Source organism: Cryphonectria parasitica, assembly GCF_011745365.1.
Source record: "Cryphonectria parasitica EP155 unplaced genomic scaffold M406scaffold_2, whole genome shotgun sequence".
NCBI lineage: Eukaryota > Fungi > Ascomycota > Sordariomycetes > Diaporthales > Cryphonectriaceae > Cryphonectria > Cryphonectria parasitica.
In genome coordinates, this window is record NW_024468910.1 from 3,891,358 (window position 1) to 3,909,402 (window position 18,045).

The following is an 18,045-nucleotide window of genomic DNA, read 5'->3' on the forward strand; positions in this document are numbered from 1 at the left end:
GGGGGGGGTTGTATGCCACAATATCCACTCTGGACTCGGCAGATCTGTTCTTCCTCTCGGTGAAGGCCGGGAGGATGCCCCCAGTACAACATTGGGCGCTATAGCCAGGCCAAGGCTCGTGAGACGCCGTCATATAACACGCAAGCTTCATGTCCTCTCGTCCAGGATGCAAAGAGATTGTTGTTCTTGCCGGAATAGACTATTAGTATGCCCCTTTCACAACAGCTCGCGCAACGTGACCGCGTGTCCGAGAGACGTTGCACCACCACGCACAGGACACATGCACATCAGTGAAGAAGGAATATAGGATAGTGTTCCCAAGCTGCTCTATCTTGCAGCTCGTTTCGAAGCAAAAGATTGGAAAATATTTATCTTCCAGAAACGACCTTTCCGGAACTCCCTAGACCATGCAAAAAAAGAAAGAGAGGAAAAGACAGAGAGACACACACAGAAATAGAAAGAGAGATAGAGAGGGATTCAGAGGGACAACAAAGGAGGTACTCTAGTATCACCAGCCCATGTTTCACAACCTCATCTTATTTTCCCTTCCCCTTCCCCTTCCCATCTCTACAGGTCCTTCGACCTCATCTTTTTCAACCTCGTGGCGCCCTCGAACATGAATCGATCCACCGCCGCAGCAACAGTGAGCGTACCGCCAAGCACGGCACAGAGACCCGTTAGGAAGCCGGCAAACGACTTGGCCGGCTCTTCGCGGTTGATAACCTTCATTGGGGAGATGTCCTGCAAGGGCTGTTAGCTCGAGATTCAATGACATTCACGAGTTCCAAAGAAAAAAAGAAGAAAACCACTTACGTATGAGAAGAACACGCCCGGGATGCCGCCTTTGGAATGGAGACGTTCAGCGTGGCCCTCGGCAGAATCATCACCGCCGGACAAGCTCCGCTTGTGGCTCGTCACGGAGTACTGATGCGTCTCGATGCTACCATCCTCACCCTGTCCGAAAGTGCCCAGGGCGGCATTGTGGTCGGCAACCATATCGCGGTACTTCTTCTCCCAGCCGAGCGGCAAGTAGGATGTAGGCACGATCTTGACAAAGTACATGTAGTTGTAGTTGGGGTCGTCCGTCTTCTGCTCGGTGCCGTCGAGGGGGTTCATGTGGTGGCTGTTCCAGGGCATGGTCTTGGTGCCGAGCTTCCTGCCGAGCTCCTCGGGCAGCTGGGGCCCGAAGCTCAGGTGGTGGACGATGTGGGAGAAGGAGTGGCCGCCGGCGACGGGCGTGTCCCAGTAGTTCTTGAGGTCGTGGACGTGCATGTTGCCGTTGCTGAAGCTCCTGCCCGGGGCGAGGTGGAAGTTGCCCACCACCTTGTTCACGCGCAGGCTGCCCTCGATGCGGCACCCCTCGTGGCGCTGCTCGTCCAGCCGCTCGGCGTAGTGCTCGCGCGTGCACTGCTCGACGTTCTCGCCGCGGCCAAACGCCCAGGACGCCTGCGCGTACGCCTCGCGCACCTCGTCGCACGTGTTGCAGCACCCGGGCTTCTCGGCGTTGTTGGGGGCCTTCGCGCCGTAGCACTCGCCGCAGTAGTCCGGGTCTAGGTGCTTGGCCGACTCGCCGTCGTCGTGGAGCGTCAGGGCCTTGATGTCGATGACGCCGCCGCCCTCCGACTCGGGCCGGAGGCGCACCTTGCTCACGCCATGCTGCACGCCGTGTTGCTGCTCGCCGGACACGTCCATCACGTCGAGGGTCAAGAGCTCGCAAGGTATCTTGGGAAAGGTCACGTTGAGGTGGATCTCCATTCGCTCGCCTGTAGGAATTCGTTCGCACAATCCGTTAGCACTCCGGCAGCAGGCCTTTGTGGCAAGGAGGGATGGCATCGGAGTCCTCTAAACAGGAGAAGTCATACCTCTTCCCTTGTCTACTATCAGCTCGGGATGTATCACTGTCCGCCTGTAGTCTGCCCACTCGCCCCATGCCAGGTACAACACGACGATCAAGGAGACAATGGTCACGATGCCACCCGACGTTGTCCTGACACGAGCATCCTCGACAGTCTTTGTGAAGGCATCAAGCCTCGTGAAACGAGACTTGGCTGGCATCTTGAGGAAGATAGGATGTTGTCGGCAGAGAAGCGCAGCTGCAGACGATAGGCCGGATAGTTTGCGCAGGGTCACCCGTTAGGATAGGTTGCACTGCGGTCTCGGGGTTCGACAGCAGAACAGTGGCAAGGAACGGAACGGAAATTGTATCCTGAAGATAAAGATACACCACCCAAAAGCAGCGAGCCAGTCAATGTTTGGACTCGGTTGGAAAGCAGAAGCAAGAAAGAAAAAAAGAAAAAGGAAAATTGTAAGAGATGGTAATATCCAGTAAATGTTTGATGCGCGTGAGGCTGACTGACTTGAGGCCACGACACATTTTCCCTGCCAGTTGCGCGGCACCGACCGAGTAGCTCTCAAAATAGCAAGGATTATTTTGAGCGCTCCAATGAAGGGGAGGAATTGAAACAGACGACCCACTGTGCTGGGGGGGAGCTACAGGGCCTCCAATTCATTGTCCCTACTCGTGCTACTGTACAGTTGTACTATGTTACATGCTGTACGTAGTATTATTGTAGTGGCTCCAGGGGTCCTCACCTCCAGATGCTACTGTAGCCCCAGTTGCAGGTCAAGTCACTCAACTTTACAAATCATCTTGATTCTTCCAACACGATGTCTATGGTCAAATACTTGTATGCACATGAACTGACATGAAAAATTTCATATACATTTATCTGTGTATGTATTAGAAGAGCAATCACGTAAGTATTGTCTGTTGATCCACGACTCAAGAAAGTCTTTTGAGAGAGGGGTGGAGGAAAAGGCAACGGAAAGTCAGCGTGGGTGCTGTCAAATAGTATCTACTAATAGAGGATGGAATCCATCATGAATATATATTGCCCACGCTCCTTATTTTGATCATGAGCTGTCAAGACCACACGAAGCAGGACTTCTGATATCTATTGTGCTTCTTGAGCTTTCTTTTGGTGCCTGCTGGAACATTGAACTTCATGCTCAATGGCGCATGCAGCAAAGTTTAAAGTACCAATACACTGCATGGCCTGATGTATTCTGAAGGATTCCCGAGGGGCTGGGTACCTTGGATGCTTACTGAGCAAAGTACCCGGAGTGACTCACCTCGACTTCAGTAGTTTCCCTTCACCTATGTGATAAATATCAACAGCACCTTTTTCTGACTTGTGTGCAATACCTCGTCACTGAACTTGAAATTTCCTTCCATTCCTACTATCAAAACTAAAAAAGAAAAGAAAGAATAGAAAGAATAGACAAGACAACCCCCTAGACAGAAGCCTCCCAGAACCTGAGGCAAGGTTATTGACTCTCACACCACAAAAATGGCGGCAACAACCACAGAAACGCCTGACACACCCATCCCTGCGCCCATCGTTTCCCTCTCCAGGGTCCTCATCCGGCCCTATCACCTCTCTGACTGCCCGGAGTCATCACGCCAAGCCAATGATCTAGAAATCGCGAGATGGATGCGCAACACCTTCCCCTCCCCTTACTCGCTAGCCGACGGCGAGTCCTTCATCACCAACATAGGCCTGAAGGCCACCAAGCCGTCCACGCGTACAGATCCGCCCACCAACGTCCTCATTAACTACGCCCTCTGCCGGCGCTCCGATGGCCACTTCATTGGCGGCATCGGACTCAAGCCGTTCGCGGACGTCGAGGCCCGCACCATGGAGATCGGCTACTGGCTTGGCAAGGAGCACCGGGGCCAGGGCTACATGACGGAGGCCTTGAAGGGGTTTGTGGCGTGGGCCTTTCAGACGTTTCCCGAGACGCTGAGGCTCGAGGCCAGTGCATTTGAGGGCAATGTGGGAAGTACCAAGGTGTTGGCGAAGGCTGGGTTCACGCAGGAGGGTGTGAGGAGGAAGGCAGTCTGGAAAAATGGGAAGAGCCTGGATCAGATTTCTTTTGGCATGCTGAGAGAAGAGTGCTCTCAGTTGGCCGAATAGAAAAGAGGAGAGGATTAAAGCTGACTATTCTCATCACCCATCACGTCTCATGGTTGGGATAATCCCAATAATTCTTTCACACCTGACTTTCTTTCTCTACGCTCCCGAGAGGAGGGAGGGGGGTTTAATATTTACACTCTCACATTACACACTTTGATCGCTATAACGTTCGAAGTCTAAGTAGTCATGCGGAACCTCATTGCTTGTCTTAAATTCTAAAATCTATGATGGTAGTGCGCAATGCCCGTGCGCTTTTTAACAACGCCATGTATGCATAACTCACAAGACCTTTTTGTCGTTGTTTGTCCCCTCCAGGCTAATCAGCGCCTTGAGCACCCGCTCATAAGTCCAGACGGTGATGGCACTCGCCGGCGCCGCCTTGAAGAGACTGACCGTCAGGCCTCTGTACAGACCTCTCATGCCCTCTGTCCTCAGTATCGTTCGTATGGTCCCGACAGTCCCTAATCGGCTATAGTCGGGTATGTTTTTGTGCACGTATCTGCTCCTCGTCGGTCCTTGCACTTGGATTCTCTTGCGCACCGTATCCAGCGGGAACACGCCTGTTTTTGCAATGATGCTGGCCAGGGTCCCCGCCACCGCCTCGCCGCCGGCAAAAGGCAGGCTGAGCTGTGACAGAGGGGTGCGCAATGCCTCGTACACGGAGAAGAAGGCCCCCATGAAGGGCACTATTTGGCTCAGCGCAGGGCTGAGACCCCGAAAGAAGCCCCTCGCGCCCTCGTCGCGCCGTATCGTCGCGATGGCGCGCCGCAGCGAGGTGTAGACCCTGTCATCATTGCCCTGCGCCGCGAAGCGCGTCCGGAGGAGGTCGAGCGGGTACGTGGCGGCAGTGCCGACCGCGCCAGCCGACGCACCGGCGATGAACGTCTCTGCGGCGCCGGGAATCTTGACGCCGTGCTGCTCCTGGAGGTGCTGAAGGAGCTGGGTCGTCGAGCGGTAGGTGGTGAACTGGATCGCCGAGTAGGAGATGTACATCAGCTCGGCGGGGACATTGCCCTTCCACAGGCCAGTGAGGCCCTCTGTCGCGAGGATGGTCTTTATGGTTGGGATGGTGCCTTTGTAGATGGGCCCGCCGCGAGCGTAGGGGTGGGAGAGCGGGTCCGAGAGGGAGTGGGATTGCAGTTGGAGGCGAATCTTGACGACATCGAGGGGGGCAATGATGAAACTGGATCAAAATACGCCTTGTCAGAATAGCTTGGTCTTGATATCAGAAGGTGGCAGAATATGTGCATCAGAAGGGGATGGCTCACCGCGAGATCATGCCGGCCGTTGCTCCAGCCACGACAACCTGAAGCCGAGAACCCTGCCGCCAAATTTTAGCACAATTTCATCGTCGCGAAAGTTGTTCCACGTAGTATACCTCATCTTTGAGCTGCTCTCCTTTGGGAGACATGCACCTAAGTCAACACAATGTGTTTTGAGACCTTGGCAAATTCCGGCGCAAAGGCCAAGGGAGCGATGTTCTCGACGTCCTTTGGTCACGAAAGCAGATCAGGCTGTGGATAAAGAGAGGCGCAGAGTAGAGACGGCAGACAGTCTTTTGAAGCAATTATTCATGCCATGCTGTTTTATCAAAGACAGTAGTGACATGCGTAGCAATTCTCGAAAGAAGTGGTTGGGAACATCGATTGCTTTAGTCCCTTCAGGAGGAAGTCGTTGACCGAAAATCTTATCGCGGCTTATCGCGAGTGACATCAGTAGAATGCCTCACCCCTGCACCTGATCAACGCAATCCGAATACTACTGTGCAATGTACCGATGCTCATTGGGGACAAAAACAAGACCACATGTCATAGAGCAGCTGAAATATAATACTCGGTTCTGTATTATCTAGTCGAAACAAAGTTCTTGGGTACTAAATATGAAATTGAAATCATGGCTACTTCTGACTATGAGTAGTTCTGCTTTCCAAGTCCCGGGCCCTCCAGCGCACCATTGTCATTCTCCCTGCCTGACCTACGATGTAGACACGTTGGTGAGAGGCGGTCGGAACTTTCTTATAACACGCACGACTCTGCAAAACGTAAGCCATTCTGTGAAAAGAAACATCCTTCTGCAAGAATATTCTATTGATAGCCTCAAGGACACATATTCCCAAGATGCCCAAAGAGAAGCCCTGACATGGAACTATTGTGGCTGGATGGCTCTACCCTTCCGAAGCCACTCTCCATCGAGTTCTCTGAGGCGACGTTTTTCGTCAAACCCTTTTAGGCAGGGTGTCTCGTGCATTGTCTGCTGTGTCGAACTATACAAAGCCGACGACTTGCGTCTTTCGATTTCCCTGGCAAGTCTGAGGGTTCACCAAAAGCCTGACTTCTGCTGAGGATCAAGCCTGAACACCTTGGCGGCCATATCCATCGCCACTCAAAAGCACCACCAACATCAGGTCTCCATGACCACTTCGAAGACGCCTTTGTCGTAGCTGAGTTTGATAGAGCCATGCCCTTTTCCAGTCTGTCAGCACCAGGAATTTTAAAATGAAAGCACTTGTCTCTCGACCATCCTCATATTGTATTGATTCGCCCTTGAAGACAGCTCTCAGCAGTTCGTGTAACTCTCAGGTCGTCTGTCCTGGTGACAAATCCAGAATATAAGGCTGGCGACGTTTAGATTCGGGGCCGCCCGTGCTCCCAACTCGTTTACAATCTTTGAATACTCCTTTGATGATCCCTGGGGTCTGCAAAAGGAATGGCAAGGGCTGTCCAGTATAGATCATAGAAAATGAATAGGCTTTTTAAGAGCTTATCCAAGAGACGGAGCAGGAACATGGTGAACACCACAGCAGTCCTGATGCTTTACTTAATTTCAAAGCTATTATAGACATCAGCGTTGTGAAATGCTTGTCTTGTGGTTTCAATATCCGAGGGTGGCCGGCCCCAAGACTATAAATTAGTGCATTCATGATCTATCTGATAAGATGGGCATCTTCAAGGCCGTACGCAGTCTTTGGCTTGTCATCTCTCAGGTATTTTGGAAAGAGTCTCGTTACTGTGCTGCTTCATGTCAGAAAGATGAAGCTTATGCGAGTAATAGCCCTTTCATAATCAGCACTGAGTTCCTGTCGTAATTATTCATTCCTATCATTCTACATGGCAGACTTCCTGTGATACTTTTTCGCTTGCAAGTAAAGAGAACAGAAGGGATCTATCATAGGTGTCTAAATACGAACACTCAGTTTCATCTCCTGAGTAAGGCTAATATTGAGTCACATATCATCAACAATTTGGGGTCTGCGTCAACCTTCACTATCAGCATGTCCCCTCGACAACCTATTGTCCATGTAATATTTTCTTTTAGGTTCGCTTATCAATAAGCGGGATTGTTTCAAGTCCGAATAATGGGTCCTTTAGGCCCGCAATGAGATCGCGGCCGAATCACGATGTTACGCATGTCTAACTTCATAACTGCACGTTGGTGCATGGGTTATGATCCATTCATCCACCAACGGACTACATAATAATAGTGATCTCGGAACTGGCCGGTGGGCCGCGTCAATCTAGGATGAACAATGTCGTTAAGGAAATTTCTTTCGTTTTCCAACAGCTCAAGCATCGACCAGCTTTTGTGTGCCTGCGCAAGTGATTCAAGTCGATACTGGCGATGTTGGGTTGGTGAGAAAGGCTCAACTTGGGACGTATGTCAGTCCACTCCACGTCAGTTATCGAGAAGCAGCAGTAGGAAGGAGAGGGTCACCAATCGAGAATTAGCACAGCGTCTTGGATTGTGGCAGCCCGACCAAATAAATTACAGCATGCAAGCCTAAATCCTATGCCACGGGAAGCTGGGCCGAATCATGACATTCACCTATTAACATAGCATATAATTACGACCAACTGTTCGGCTCTGGAACGGCCCGTATCATCGTCATCATCGTCATCACCATCACCCCCAAAGGCAGCTATTTCGGAACATACAAAGGGAATACAACTGGAAATGTCTGTGCAAACATTGATTCGATGCAGACGCGTGTCGGCACCCTTGCCCTTCTTTCCATGAAGAGTTGACAAGGGCCGGCCGCGCCGCCAGAGTTTGGTGGAGCCATGGCCGTGAAAGTCGGTCGAAAGGCTATGAAAGCAGGGTGTTGTTGAGTGTTTCCCTTCGTTCTTTGCGTGATTGGAGGATGGCCAGTAGGTCGCTTCTTCATACCAACAACGGCTTACCCAGGTCGGGAACGGCATGAGGTTGCATATGAGGTCGAAAACATGATTCCTATCCTTATTATTAGAGGTAAAGTAACGAGGCTGAGCAAGTATGGTAGGAAGTCAAGCAACCAAGTTAACATTCTGCATGGGCAAAATTAAAGACATGTATATAAAGCGTCCTCTGAGCTTCTTGTCCAAGTCTTTCTCGTCTGCATCATCGTCAACATTCTCAACAACAACCAACTAATTTACAATCCGCAATCAGTATCAGACCGCACATAAACAAATACTTTTACCCACCAACGTCAGCATCAGTTCCTCGCATCATCGTCTCTTTACACCGCCGTAACACAAAATCATATTCAAAATGTTTGGCAAGACTCTCGTCGTCCTTGCCCTCGGCGCCCTCGCCGCTGCTTCTCCCGCTGCCGTCGACACTCGCGGCGAGAATGAGGGCCAGGTCGAGGTTTACACCGGCACGACCTGCCAGGGCGGAGTGGTACAGACCTTCAACTGGCAGGGTAGCGGCACCACATCTCAGTGCTGGCCTGTCACCGACATTGGCTCTTACATCTCCATCAACAAGTATGCCTTTTCCTCTGCCTTCTCCCCCCGTCCCCCCCCCCCCCCCACCATCCAGACTTCAACGTTTCTCTGGCGCATATGCTAAGACCTCTTGATAGCGGCTGTACCGCCAAGCTGTGGGCCAACAGCGACTGCACTGGCAAGTCGTACAAGGTCAGCAACAACGACTGCAATAGTCTGGAGTTCTCTGCCGTCTCGATCAAGTGCTAGGTCAAGAGCACATGAAAGTACACGATTGGTCAGCACTGGGAATATGGGAAATCGGGTAAAGGAGTTCTGCGGTGAAGGGAATGGAAATGTGTGGTGTTTGGTTTTTTCCCAATAGGGAGGCGTTCGGGATACGAGTGAGCAGCCTGGATGCCGCTCCGGAGGTACTTTTGGTACCGGCTATGGTCCGTTCACATCAATACTACTACATTGGTTTTGGCTATGACATGGGCATCTCCTCTACTGCGCCCTCTTCTGCTCTCAAGGGTCGTTGCCGAGTTCCAGGAGCCGTTGGGCCTGACACTTTCAAACATACCTAAGCTTCCGGATGGGCATTCTGCAATTTGCCGGTCATGATAGGTACACCTGCTATGATTTGTTGATTTCAGCACCGTGTCATGCAGGAATATTATTCAAAGGCATTGCAATAATGGGGACATCAAAATAAAGCCCGAGGATCTCTGTTAGGAATGAACGCTGAATATCATCTATTAGATAAGCTTCGGTGAGATATGCACGACGAACATCTCCCGCTGAGCCACATTATCGGGTACGCAGTTGCCCAATTCGTGGTCATCGCATTTCCGAAGATTTTTTCGAGAGCCTCTCGAACCGCCGGGAGCCGGCTGCAGTGTCACCCTACCTCGCCCTCCCAGAAGGAGGGTCAGTAACACAGGTTATTCGGCAGTGCGCCGAGCAGAGTGACCATCATGAGCTCGCGGACCCCGCAGGAACACACGACTCTTGCTTTTCTTTCTTCGCAAAGCCGCCGGGTCATCTTCTCGAACGATCTGGGTCCCAAGGCCACCTGCCTTTTGGAGGAAGACCCAAGGGGCGGATCAGCCAAGCTCGACTGGTTCTGGTTGCATCGCAGGTCACCATCGCATTATTACTGCTTTGGGATACGGACAAGGATTTCTTCAGTGGCTGACTGATGCAAAACAACGAGGGCGCTGTGTCCTGGAGATCCCATCTTAGGGATCCTTTCATTTTTAAAACCCAGGATATGTGCGCGCGCGGTGTGTTCGGATCGTAACGCATCGTTTAAGTTTCAACAATCCAGTCGGATAGATAGATGTCTCGAGAGGCAGCCTGGTCGACGGATTCCCGGGCTTGAAAAGGGGGCCCAGGAAAGTCACCGAGTAGACCTGTCCTCCGGCCACAGCCTCCAAATGATAGCGAGAGGAACGTCCGTGCTGGCCGTGGGGCACAGGAGGGCCGTCTTGATATCCCTCACCATCTAAGCATACATAGTATGTCTTCGGTGCCGCACAAGTGGGAATTCGGGTTTCGTGAGGTTGAGGAAAAGTGGACAAAATCTCGGGGGATAATCCATCAGCCTCCTCCTTCGACGTTCATCAAGGAGTTGACAAAGCAGAGGTACCATAGTGCGGTGGCAGGTGCTACGGTACTAGCGTAGCGGGGGGTATCCTACAGGGATAGCCCCCCTGCTACCCGCTAGTTCCATCTGTCCGAGCCAATTGAACGATAGAAGTATCCAATGTGGAACATTTACAGCATGGATAGATGAGGTCAGGGCCTGGGGGCCAGGGCGAGAACTCCCATAGCATGTTGTCCTAGGGTTACAAGCGCATCTGATGCAGTGCCTTCTTCCATTTCTCCGTCGCAGCCCAGGCTGCGAGTTTGAGGCTACCCAGTGGTTGACTTAACCGTATCGCTTGACACACTTCATGAGCTCGTGATACTCGCCCTTACCTTACCTTCTTTTTCTCTCTCTTCTCCCTCTCTTTTCTTCTTGCTGCCTTCATCCTTCTCAGTCGAACTATACAAGTCGTTCTCTTGTTCTTGACCTGAGTCGAGACGAGGAATTTTCTGGTATTTCATTCTGTCTTGTCATCACTGGCATGTGACAACTTGCACTGGCACATAACACTCGAGCAGCCAAACCCCAAGCAAGCCTGCTTTCCTTCCTTCTTCCTACCTCAAGTACGAAGGCTACCAAAAGCCCTGAGACGACAACAACCCCATAACAACAGCGACAAAATGTCCTCTACTATCTGGCCGCCCAACTTAAGGGACATCCTCACGCCCCTCCTCCCCTCCCTACCTACAGCTTCCCTTTCCTCGCAGCCCGCACCCGCCATCCTCCGCCTCCTATCGCCCATCCTGCGCCAGCGCGTGCAGCTCCTCTCCTCGACAAGCAACGAGCCATGGCTGCGGCTCCTGACCTACGACAAGGGCGCCGAGTCGCGCCTGGCCGAGGTAGCTCGGAGCGACCGCCTCGAGCCGCACCCCGTTTCGGGCGAGGTCGAGGTCGACTGGGAATACGACGCGCGGACGCAGTACAGGCGGCTAGACGAGGAGACGCTGCAGGCCCTGGTCGTGATGGAGGAATTTGACCTGCTGTTCAGGCTTGTCTGGTGCGTCAACGACGAGGCTGGCGGCGGTGACGGCTGGAGGGTTGGTGAGGTCAGCGTGCCGGAGAAGTCGAGCCCGTTTGCCTCTTTCCAGGGGCAGCCGAGCATCCCCGAGGCGGAGAGGGCGTTTCAGGAGAGAGGATCCAATACAGACAAGATATCTACACTGCAGGCGCCCAACACGGATGCCCACCCTGCACCGCAAATCGCAGAAGGCAGCAGCAACAAGAATAACAGCTACGACGACGACGATGATGATGACGATGACTACTGGGCTCGATACGACGCCACACCGGCACGAACACCACAGGTCGGGCGGTCTCCTGCGCCTGTCTCATCAGGTCAGCAGTATCAGCCGGAAGCGACCCGCAAGAGTGTCCCAGACGATGAGGAGGACGACGCATATTACTCTCAGTACGACAGCGTGCAGCCTGCAATGGACAGCCACGATCCAGACGAGGCCCACATGGCAGAACAGCACAGGGTCTCGACCGCCGCCCCCGCACCGCCGCTTGGCCTCCAGCACCCCGCCGACCACTCCTCAGGTTCGGCCGCAGGCGGCGAGGAGACAGACGGGTCCAATGGCGGATGGACGCTCGCCCCCACGCCCAGCGCCCGTTCGCAGGAGGATGAGGAGCGCACGGCGGCACTCGCACACCCGCGTCCCGCATCCAGTGCTAGCTCCAAGGGGAGCGATACTGTGCTCAAGCTGGAGCAGGAAGCCGGGCGGCAGGAGCAGAACGAGTTTGGCGTCAAGCAGCACGTGTCGAGGAGCATCCGAAGCCTGTTCCTACTGTCACGGACGGCGGGCATCGACCGTGACGAGTTTGAGCGGATGGTGAAGACGGAGCTGGATGTATTGGGTATGGTCGAGAATGATATGTAGCTCGGTCACTCGACCGGATTGTGGTTGTTTGATTGAGCATAAGTTGTGTAGATGTTTCTTGGTTCCCTCATCTCTGCATTGTCAAGAGGCTTTAGCGATTCATCAGTCTGTTTCGGTGTAGCGGACATTGGCTATCATGGCGCCTGGTCGGAGCATTGCTGGGTTCATGACGCGGTATATGTTTTTATTTCTTTTGTATCTTGTTTTGTCTTTCCCTTGGAGATATCATGGACGGACATTGGATGACTACATCGTTCATAGTTTTGCAGTTGCGCAGTTCAGTCAAATTACGTATGTGAAAAGAAAAGAAAAAAAAAGAAAATCTTTTAAAATATTAGCGAGTCGAGCAAGCTGCAGTGATTTACATTGTATAGCAGCTTGATCAATTCTCCGAAGAGGCAATACCGTGGAGGGGCCAGCGTATTTGGACTAGAAAAGAGGCGCCGAGTTGCGTCATCTTACAAGCCTGGCGATGCCACTTTAACCTTATGTTTGTTTGCCTTTCATCTTATACAGGAAACTATGTTGGAATTTGGTCAAGGGAGGCTTCTCATATCTCAGATTCGCCAACTATAATTCTACGCAAAATTTGTGTGACTGTAATTGTGTACATGTGGTGCACCCTTGGTAGATTGTACTTCTTGTCAAGCTTGTCATGAACCAAACTACCCCTCTATTTTTCTTCTTTTTTTTTTTTGCCCAGGCTTGCTTCAGTATCCTCGCTACGCACACACGCATTGCACACATCAAGATTGTGAACTTGACTCACTCACTTACACAATTCATGACAACAACCACTGAGGACTAACATACCTCCTTCATGGCACTGAATTAACCTTTCTAGACTGGTTCATTCGGCGACACTTTCACAAGTTCTTTTTTTTCTCCAGCCGACTTCAGACGCAAACACCCCGGCTACTTCCTCATCAAAGAAACGATGGCACACAAGCTCGATGCCGTCGACATCCCCTCCTTCGCCGCCACGCAGCTCGCCCTCCTTGCTGCCGAGCAGGCCTCCGAGATCGCGGAGACGTCGACCCTCATCTCAGCCCACGCCCCGTCCTCGCTCCAGCGTGCCGGCGTCGCCCTCACCAACCTAGTCGTGTCCTCGCGCCGCACCGGCCTCGGTGGTAAGACTGTCATCGAGCTCGCACCGGACCCAGCTGTGTCTTCGTCCCCCTCCTCAGGTGGTGGCGGAGGCTTCGAGCTGCCTGAGCACGGGATCAGGACGGGTGACATTGTTCTGGTCAGCGAGCAGCCGGCGGGCAGCGCCAAGAAGCGTGAGGTGAAGGAGCTGGAGAGGAAAGGGGCCAAGGGGGTTGTCACTAGGGTGAGGAGGGAGGATATTGGGGTCGCGCTGGATGGGGAAGGAGACGAGGGTGGTGGACTGGGGGGGAGGGTCTGGTGTGTCAAGGTGGCTGATGATGTTACCTTTAAGAGGTGAGTGGGAGAGACAGGAAGAGGAGAGAAGAAGAAAACCAGAGCATGGGCCATTATGAAGATGCGAGGAGGAGGACGAGGAAGGCTCTCCACTAATCAGGAGTTGGTGACAGGATGAACCAGACGATGGAGAAACTGCAGGCCATGGGCGAGTCGGAGCACTCACTGTTCATGAGGACACTATTTGGCCTGTCAAGTCCATCACCCGTCCCAGAGGACCTCTCTTCCGATCCTGATGTCGGCCAGCTGGACTGGATCGACCCTACGCTGAACGACTCGCAAAAGGACGCCATTAGGTTCGCCCTCGCCTCCAGAGAGATTGCGCTGATCCATGGGCCGCCCGGCACCGGCAAGACGCACACGCTCATCGAACTGATCCTCCAGATGACCAGGCGAGGCCTACGCGTTCTGGTCTGCGGCCCCTCTAACATATCCGTGGATAACATCGTCGAGCGCTTGGCGCCGCACAAGGTGCCCATCGTCCGCCTCGGCCACCCGGCACGCCTCCTCCCGTCCGTCCTGAACCTCTCCCTAGACGTCCTGACGCGGACCTCCGAGGCTGGCCAGATCGTCAGGGATGTTCGCAGCGAGATGGACGCAAAGCAAGCGTCAATCAAAAAGACAAAGAGCGGCAGGGAGCGCAAGGCTATCTACGCCGACCTCAAGGAGCTGCGCAAGGAGTACCGTGAGCGGGAGAGAGGCTGCATCACCAGCCTGGTCAGGGGAAGCAAGGTGGTTCTTGCCACGCTGCACGGCGCCGGCGGGTATCAGCTTCGGAACGAGGACTTTGATGTGGTAATCATTGATGAGGCGAGCCAGGCCCTCGAGGCGCAGTGCTGGGTCCCGCTGCTGTCGGCCAAGAAGGCCGTCTGCGCGGGCGATCACCTCCAGCTGCCGCCCACCATCAAGTCGCTTAACTCCAAGACGAAGCCGATAAAGGCGGAGGACGGCGCCGAGAAGCTGCGCAAGGGAGCCACCCTAGAGACGACCTTGTTCGACAGGCTCTTGTCTCTCCATGGACCCTCGATCAAGAGAATGCTGACGACTCAGTACCGCATGCACGAGAAGATCATGCGCTTCCCCTCAGACGAGCTCTACGAATCGAAACTGCTCGCAGCGGATGCGGTCAGGGACCGACTGCTTAAGGATCTACCCTACGAGGTAGAGGCCAACGATGAGACGTCCGAGCCACTAATCTTCATTGACACGCAGGGCGGGGATTTTCCTGAGAAGGCGGAAGAGGAGGATACGTCCAAGAATGTCAAGGCCTCTTTGCACGGCGAGAGCAAGAGTAACGAGATGGAAGCCGCACTGGTTAGACAGCATGTCCGCAGCCTCGTCGATGCCGGTGTCATGGCCCAAGATATTGCTGTCGTAACTCCTTACAATGCACAGGTACCGTACCCTCCCTTACCCCGGCACCCTTCTTTGCAATGCAAAGCCTTGCTCTTTTATATAAATTTTGCGGCTGTTCTCTACGGCATTAAGTCGCGGTTGCTATAACTCACGCACATGTAGATCACTAACATGGAATGGGGAACTGCCCATGAACTGTAATTCAGCTCGCCCTACTTGCGCCCCTAAAGGAAGCTTTTCCAGGTATCGAGCTAGGCAGCGTCGACGGGTTCCAAGGCCGCGAGAAGGAAGCTGTGGTGGTGAGCCTCGTCAGGAGCAATCCCGAGGGCGAGGTTGGCTTCCTTGGGGAGAAGAGACGACTAAACGGTCCGTCCAGACAAAACCAGAGGAGATTTGCTCTTCCAGTGCCGACATCGTGATGCTGACACCCTTTTCCTCCCTTCCAAGTTGCCATGACACGGCCCAAACGATCTCTAACCGTCATCGGCGACTCGGAGACGGTCAAGAGGTGAGTGACTTTTTGCGCCGTTTCAGTGAAGATATCCCATATCTCCTCCCCCACCTGGGAAATGGGCGCATCGGAGATGACGCACGGATCCAGCCACCTCTTGCGACGGTCCCACAAACTCTTCGGGACAAGACACCGGCTGATCAATCTTCTTTTTGTCGTGATTCATTACAGAGGCAGCAAGTTTCTGAAGCGATGGATGGACTTTCTCGAGGAACATGCCGACCTGCGATACCCAGACCTTGCCGAAGTGATGGCATCTCGTTGAGGAAGCAACGAGGGGGTCAACAATTGATCGGACGGTAAAACTTCCGGCTACCGAGGAACAAGGCAAGGTTTTGTTGCATGTCTTCCATTCTATTTCCGCGTCATAGTAGACCCGTTGTAGACGTGCTCACACTACACCCCAGATTGCGTGTCACCCAAGATGATGCAATCCTTTTGGGACCCCCTCCCCCCAACCTCCCGGGGACAAGACGTTTGAGGTGTTGGACCCCTTGGTTATAGAGACCGTTTGAGGGGACGACGACATCCATTTCGGGGTCTCGGAACAAGATAAGAGAGCGAGCGCACGTCCTGAGCGGCCCTGGATCAGGCTAAACAACATTGTCCAGAGAGCTGGGACGCCGAGGTGCACGGTGGGGAACAGACAGGAAGTACTCGGAACGGCCAAATCTTACTTATCAACGGAGGCTTGCTGCAAAGTCGAATCTGGTTGTGTTGAAATCAAAGGAAGTGGGACCTCCCCTCCCCAGCCGGCCCTTTGAACCTTTTGAACGATGTGACCAGAACCAGGCCCAGGTAGCTTTTGGAAAAGAGGGAAATAAAATAAAATCTCGGGACATGCCACGTGCATCTTATTCCTCTCGGAATATTTTCGAGGACAACAAGCCCCCTCCCTGGCCTCCTAGTCTTATGAGCGGTTTCAGAAACCCCTGTGACGACAATGAACCCGAGTCTGAGGACTCCATAGGGGGACGGGGGGCCGGGCGGGGTGGTTCACCGTCGCAAGCGAGGGCTTCAAGTTGTATTTTCTCGAGGCATATTAAGAAACCATTGCGACGCAAACTCGTCGTGATGACGATGGATGCGCGTCGTAAGTTTCTATAGAGGAGGAGGAGGAGGAAAAAGAAGAAGTGAATGATGTTGTTCTAAATCTAGAAAGTTGTGGCCCCAACCATGCAGATTGCGACAAGACCAAGACCCCTCCTCAAAACCATAGATCCGCTGTGCCGTGGTGTGTATTATGGTACACCCTGCAGCAAGTCATCAACTGCAGCTTTTTAGGCACAAAAAGAAATAAGTTGAAGAGACCCTGCCTAAACGAGTATTGTGACAGCAAGAGGTCCTTGCGGCTCCATCGGCTACTGCAAGCCACCCTAAGCACTCTGGCGCGAATTACCCATTGTGGTTTTTTTTTTTTTCATCCGGTGACTCGCGTAGAGACAGGATCAGTCTCGTCTAGGGCAGGTCTAAGCACAATTACCCACCTAGTAACCCCCATCTTGGCGACAAACGAGCTGTGGCTGGCTAGACGGGGCTCTCCATCCCCCTGGGGCCAAGAAAAGAAGCACGAGTAGGGGATGCAGGTTGCGCTGATTTGCAGTGCAGTCAGTCTGTTCTGTGTTTTGTGCTGTGTTCCATCCCGTCGGTCACAGTTGCCGAATGCGAACCTTGGACAGCCAAAATAAAAGTTCGTATTCAAAGTGTTCCTTCGGTCGAGGGCTCGTTTTTGGTCCTGCCTGCCCACCTGCAGGAGACGGTTTCATCGAACAGTCGTACTTTGTATGGCTTGGCTTTAGCGCGGGACGTATGTTGCTTGCACACATACTACGGCACGATGGGGTATGGATCACCACATTTAGGGAAGGAGATATCTGTTGGTCGTCCAGATAGCCTTGCCGCCGCCGAAGCTCACCACGAGGCAACCAATACATGGTCAAAACCCCCAGGCCCTTACTTGACCGTGTTATAGATCTGGGGAAGAGAAGGGGGGGGGGGGAGGAAGAGGCGATTAAGGTTTTGTTTTTGCTTGGGCCTTTGACGGGAACAATGCTGCAATAAATAAATGAAACGGAAAGAGTAAGTGTTGGCGAAAATCGGTTCTCGACTGGGGGTTGAAGTGTGGCGGGAAGGGAAGAATGGAGAGAAAGGACAGCGAGTTGTCCTCCTCTATTTCCACTGATCGACACTGACACTGCACCATGCCGGCTCACACAGGAGCAAGGGCCTTCCCTCCCTCTTCTTCACATTCAATCAATTGGGAAGTCGCGATCCACGGATCACACTGCTGCAGTTCATTTATCTCTGCACGGCGCGTCCCTGTCGCACCTGCATTGTGCATTGGCACCCTCTTCGCGCCATACTGCGTCAGCAGGTGTCATGTGGTGTAAATGTGTGTGGACACCCGCTTTCTGTCCCCCCGCCTCCCTTGCCGCGCCAAAAACAAAAAGAGGATCTTCAAAAAGGTCATCGCTTGGGGAAGCCTACGAGAGCCTGAGGAACTGTAAACAATAATGTAAAGTACCATGATTTGTTGATTTACCGG

General features: G+C 53.1%; 7 protein-coding genes across 7 annotated transcripts; 5 read left to right on the forward strand and 2 right to left on the reverse strand.

Moving 5' to 3' along the window:
- Positions 1-302: 302 nt before the first annotated feature.
- M406DRAFT_287070 (DUF1692-domain-containing protein) lies at positions 303-2,255 on the reverse strand. Its single transcript, XM_040918709.1, has 3 exons — positions 1,863-2,255; positions 814-1,763; positions 303-741 (listed from the first exon to the last, which is right to left on the reverse strand). The coding sequence occupies exons 1-3, from the start codon at positions 2,053-2,055 to the stop codon at positions 568-570; spliced, it is 1,317 nt and encodes a 438-aa protein (XP_040779963.1). The 5' UTR covers positions 2,056-2,255; the 3' UTR covers positions 303-567.
- A 926-nt stretch (positions 2,256-3,181) lies between these two features.
- M406DRAFT_355123 (acyl-CoA N-acyltransferase) lies at positions 3,182-3,868 on the forward strand (the record flags this gene model as incomplete). Its single annotated transcript, XM_040923087.1, has 1 exon — positions 3,182-3,868. A coding segment is annotated over exon 1 (516 nt), but the record flags the coding sequence as incomplete, so codon positions are not given.
- A 388-nt stretch (positions 3,869-4,256) lies between these two features.
- M406DRAFT_327413 (mitochondrial thiamine pyrophosphate carrier 1) lies at positions 4,257-5,388 on the reverse strand (the record flags this gene model as incomplete). The annotated part of the gene is made up of 3 exons (XM_040920203.1): positions 4,257-5,160; positions 5,246-5,298; positions 5,356-5,388. 3 exons carry the CDS (start codon positions 5,386-5,388, stop codon positions 4,257-4,259), a joined length of 990 nt encoding a protein of 329 aa, XP_040779965.1.
- Positions 5,389-8,504: 3,116 nt separating this feature from the next.
- M406DRAFT_327414 (uncharacterized protein) lies at positions 8,505-8,932 on the forward strand (the record flags this gene model as incomplete). The annotated part of the gene is made up of 2 exons (XM_040920204.1): positions 8,505-8,722; positions 8,821-8,932. The coding sequence occupies 2 exons, from the start codon at positions 8,505-8,507 to the stop codon at positions 8,930-8,932; spliced, it is 330 nt and encodes a 109-aa protein (XP_040779966.1).
- Positions 8,933-9,375: 443 nt separating this feature from the next.
- Positions 9,376-9,949, forward strand: M406DRAFT_321111 (uncharacterized protein). The gene is made up of 2 exons (XM_040919474.1): positions 9,376-9,737; positions 9,840-9,949. The coding sequence occupies exon 1, from the start codon at positions 9,442-9,444 to the stop codon at positions 9,598-9,600; it is 159 nt and encodes a 52-aa protein (XP_040779967.1). The 5' UTR covers positions 9,376-9,441; the 3' UTR covers positions 9,601-9,737; positions 9,840-9,949.
- A 984-nt stretch (positions 9,950-10,933) lies between these two features.
- On the forward strand, positions 10,934-12,193 carry M406DRAFT_44515 (uncharacterized protein; the record flags this gene model as incomplete). The annotated part of the gene is made up of 1 exon (XM_040924253.1): positions 10,934-12,193. The coding sequence occupies one exon, from the start codon at positions 10,934-10,936 to the stop codon at positions 12,191-12,193; it is 1,260 nt and encodes a 419-aa protein (XP_040779968.1).
- A 764-nt stretch (positions 12,194-12,957) lies between these two features.
- M406DRAFT_287077 (uncharacterized protein) lies at positions 12,958-13,788 on the forward strand (the record flags this gene model as incomplete). Its single annotated transcript, XM_040918710.1, has 2 exons — positions 12,958-13,633; positions 13,747-13,788. Coding segments are annotated over exons 1-2 (543 nt in total), but the record flags the coding sequence as incomplete, so codon positions are not given.
- Between the last annotated feature and the right edge of the window lie 4,257 nt (positions 13,789-18,045).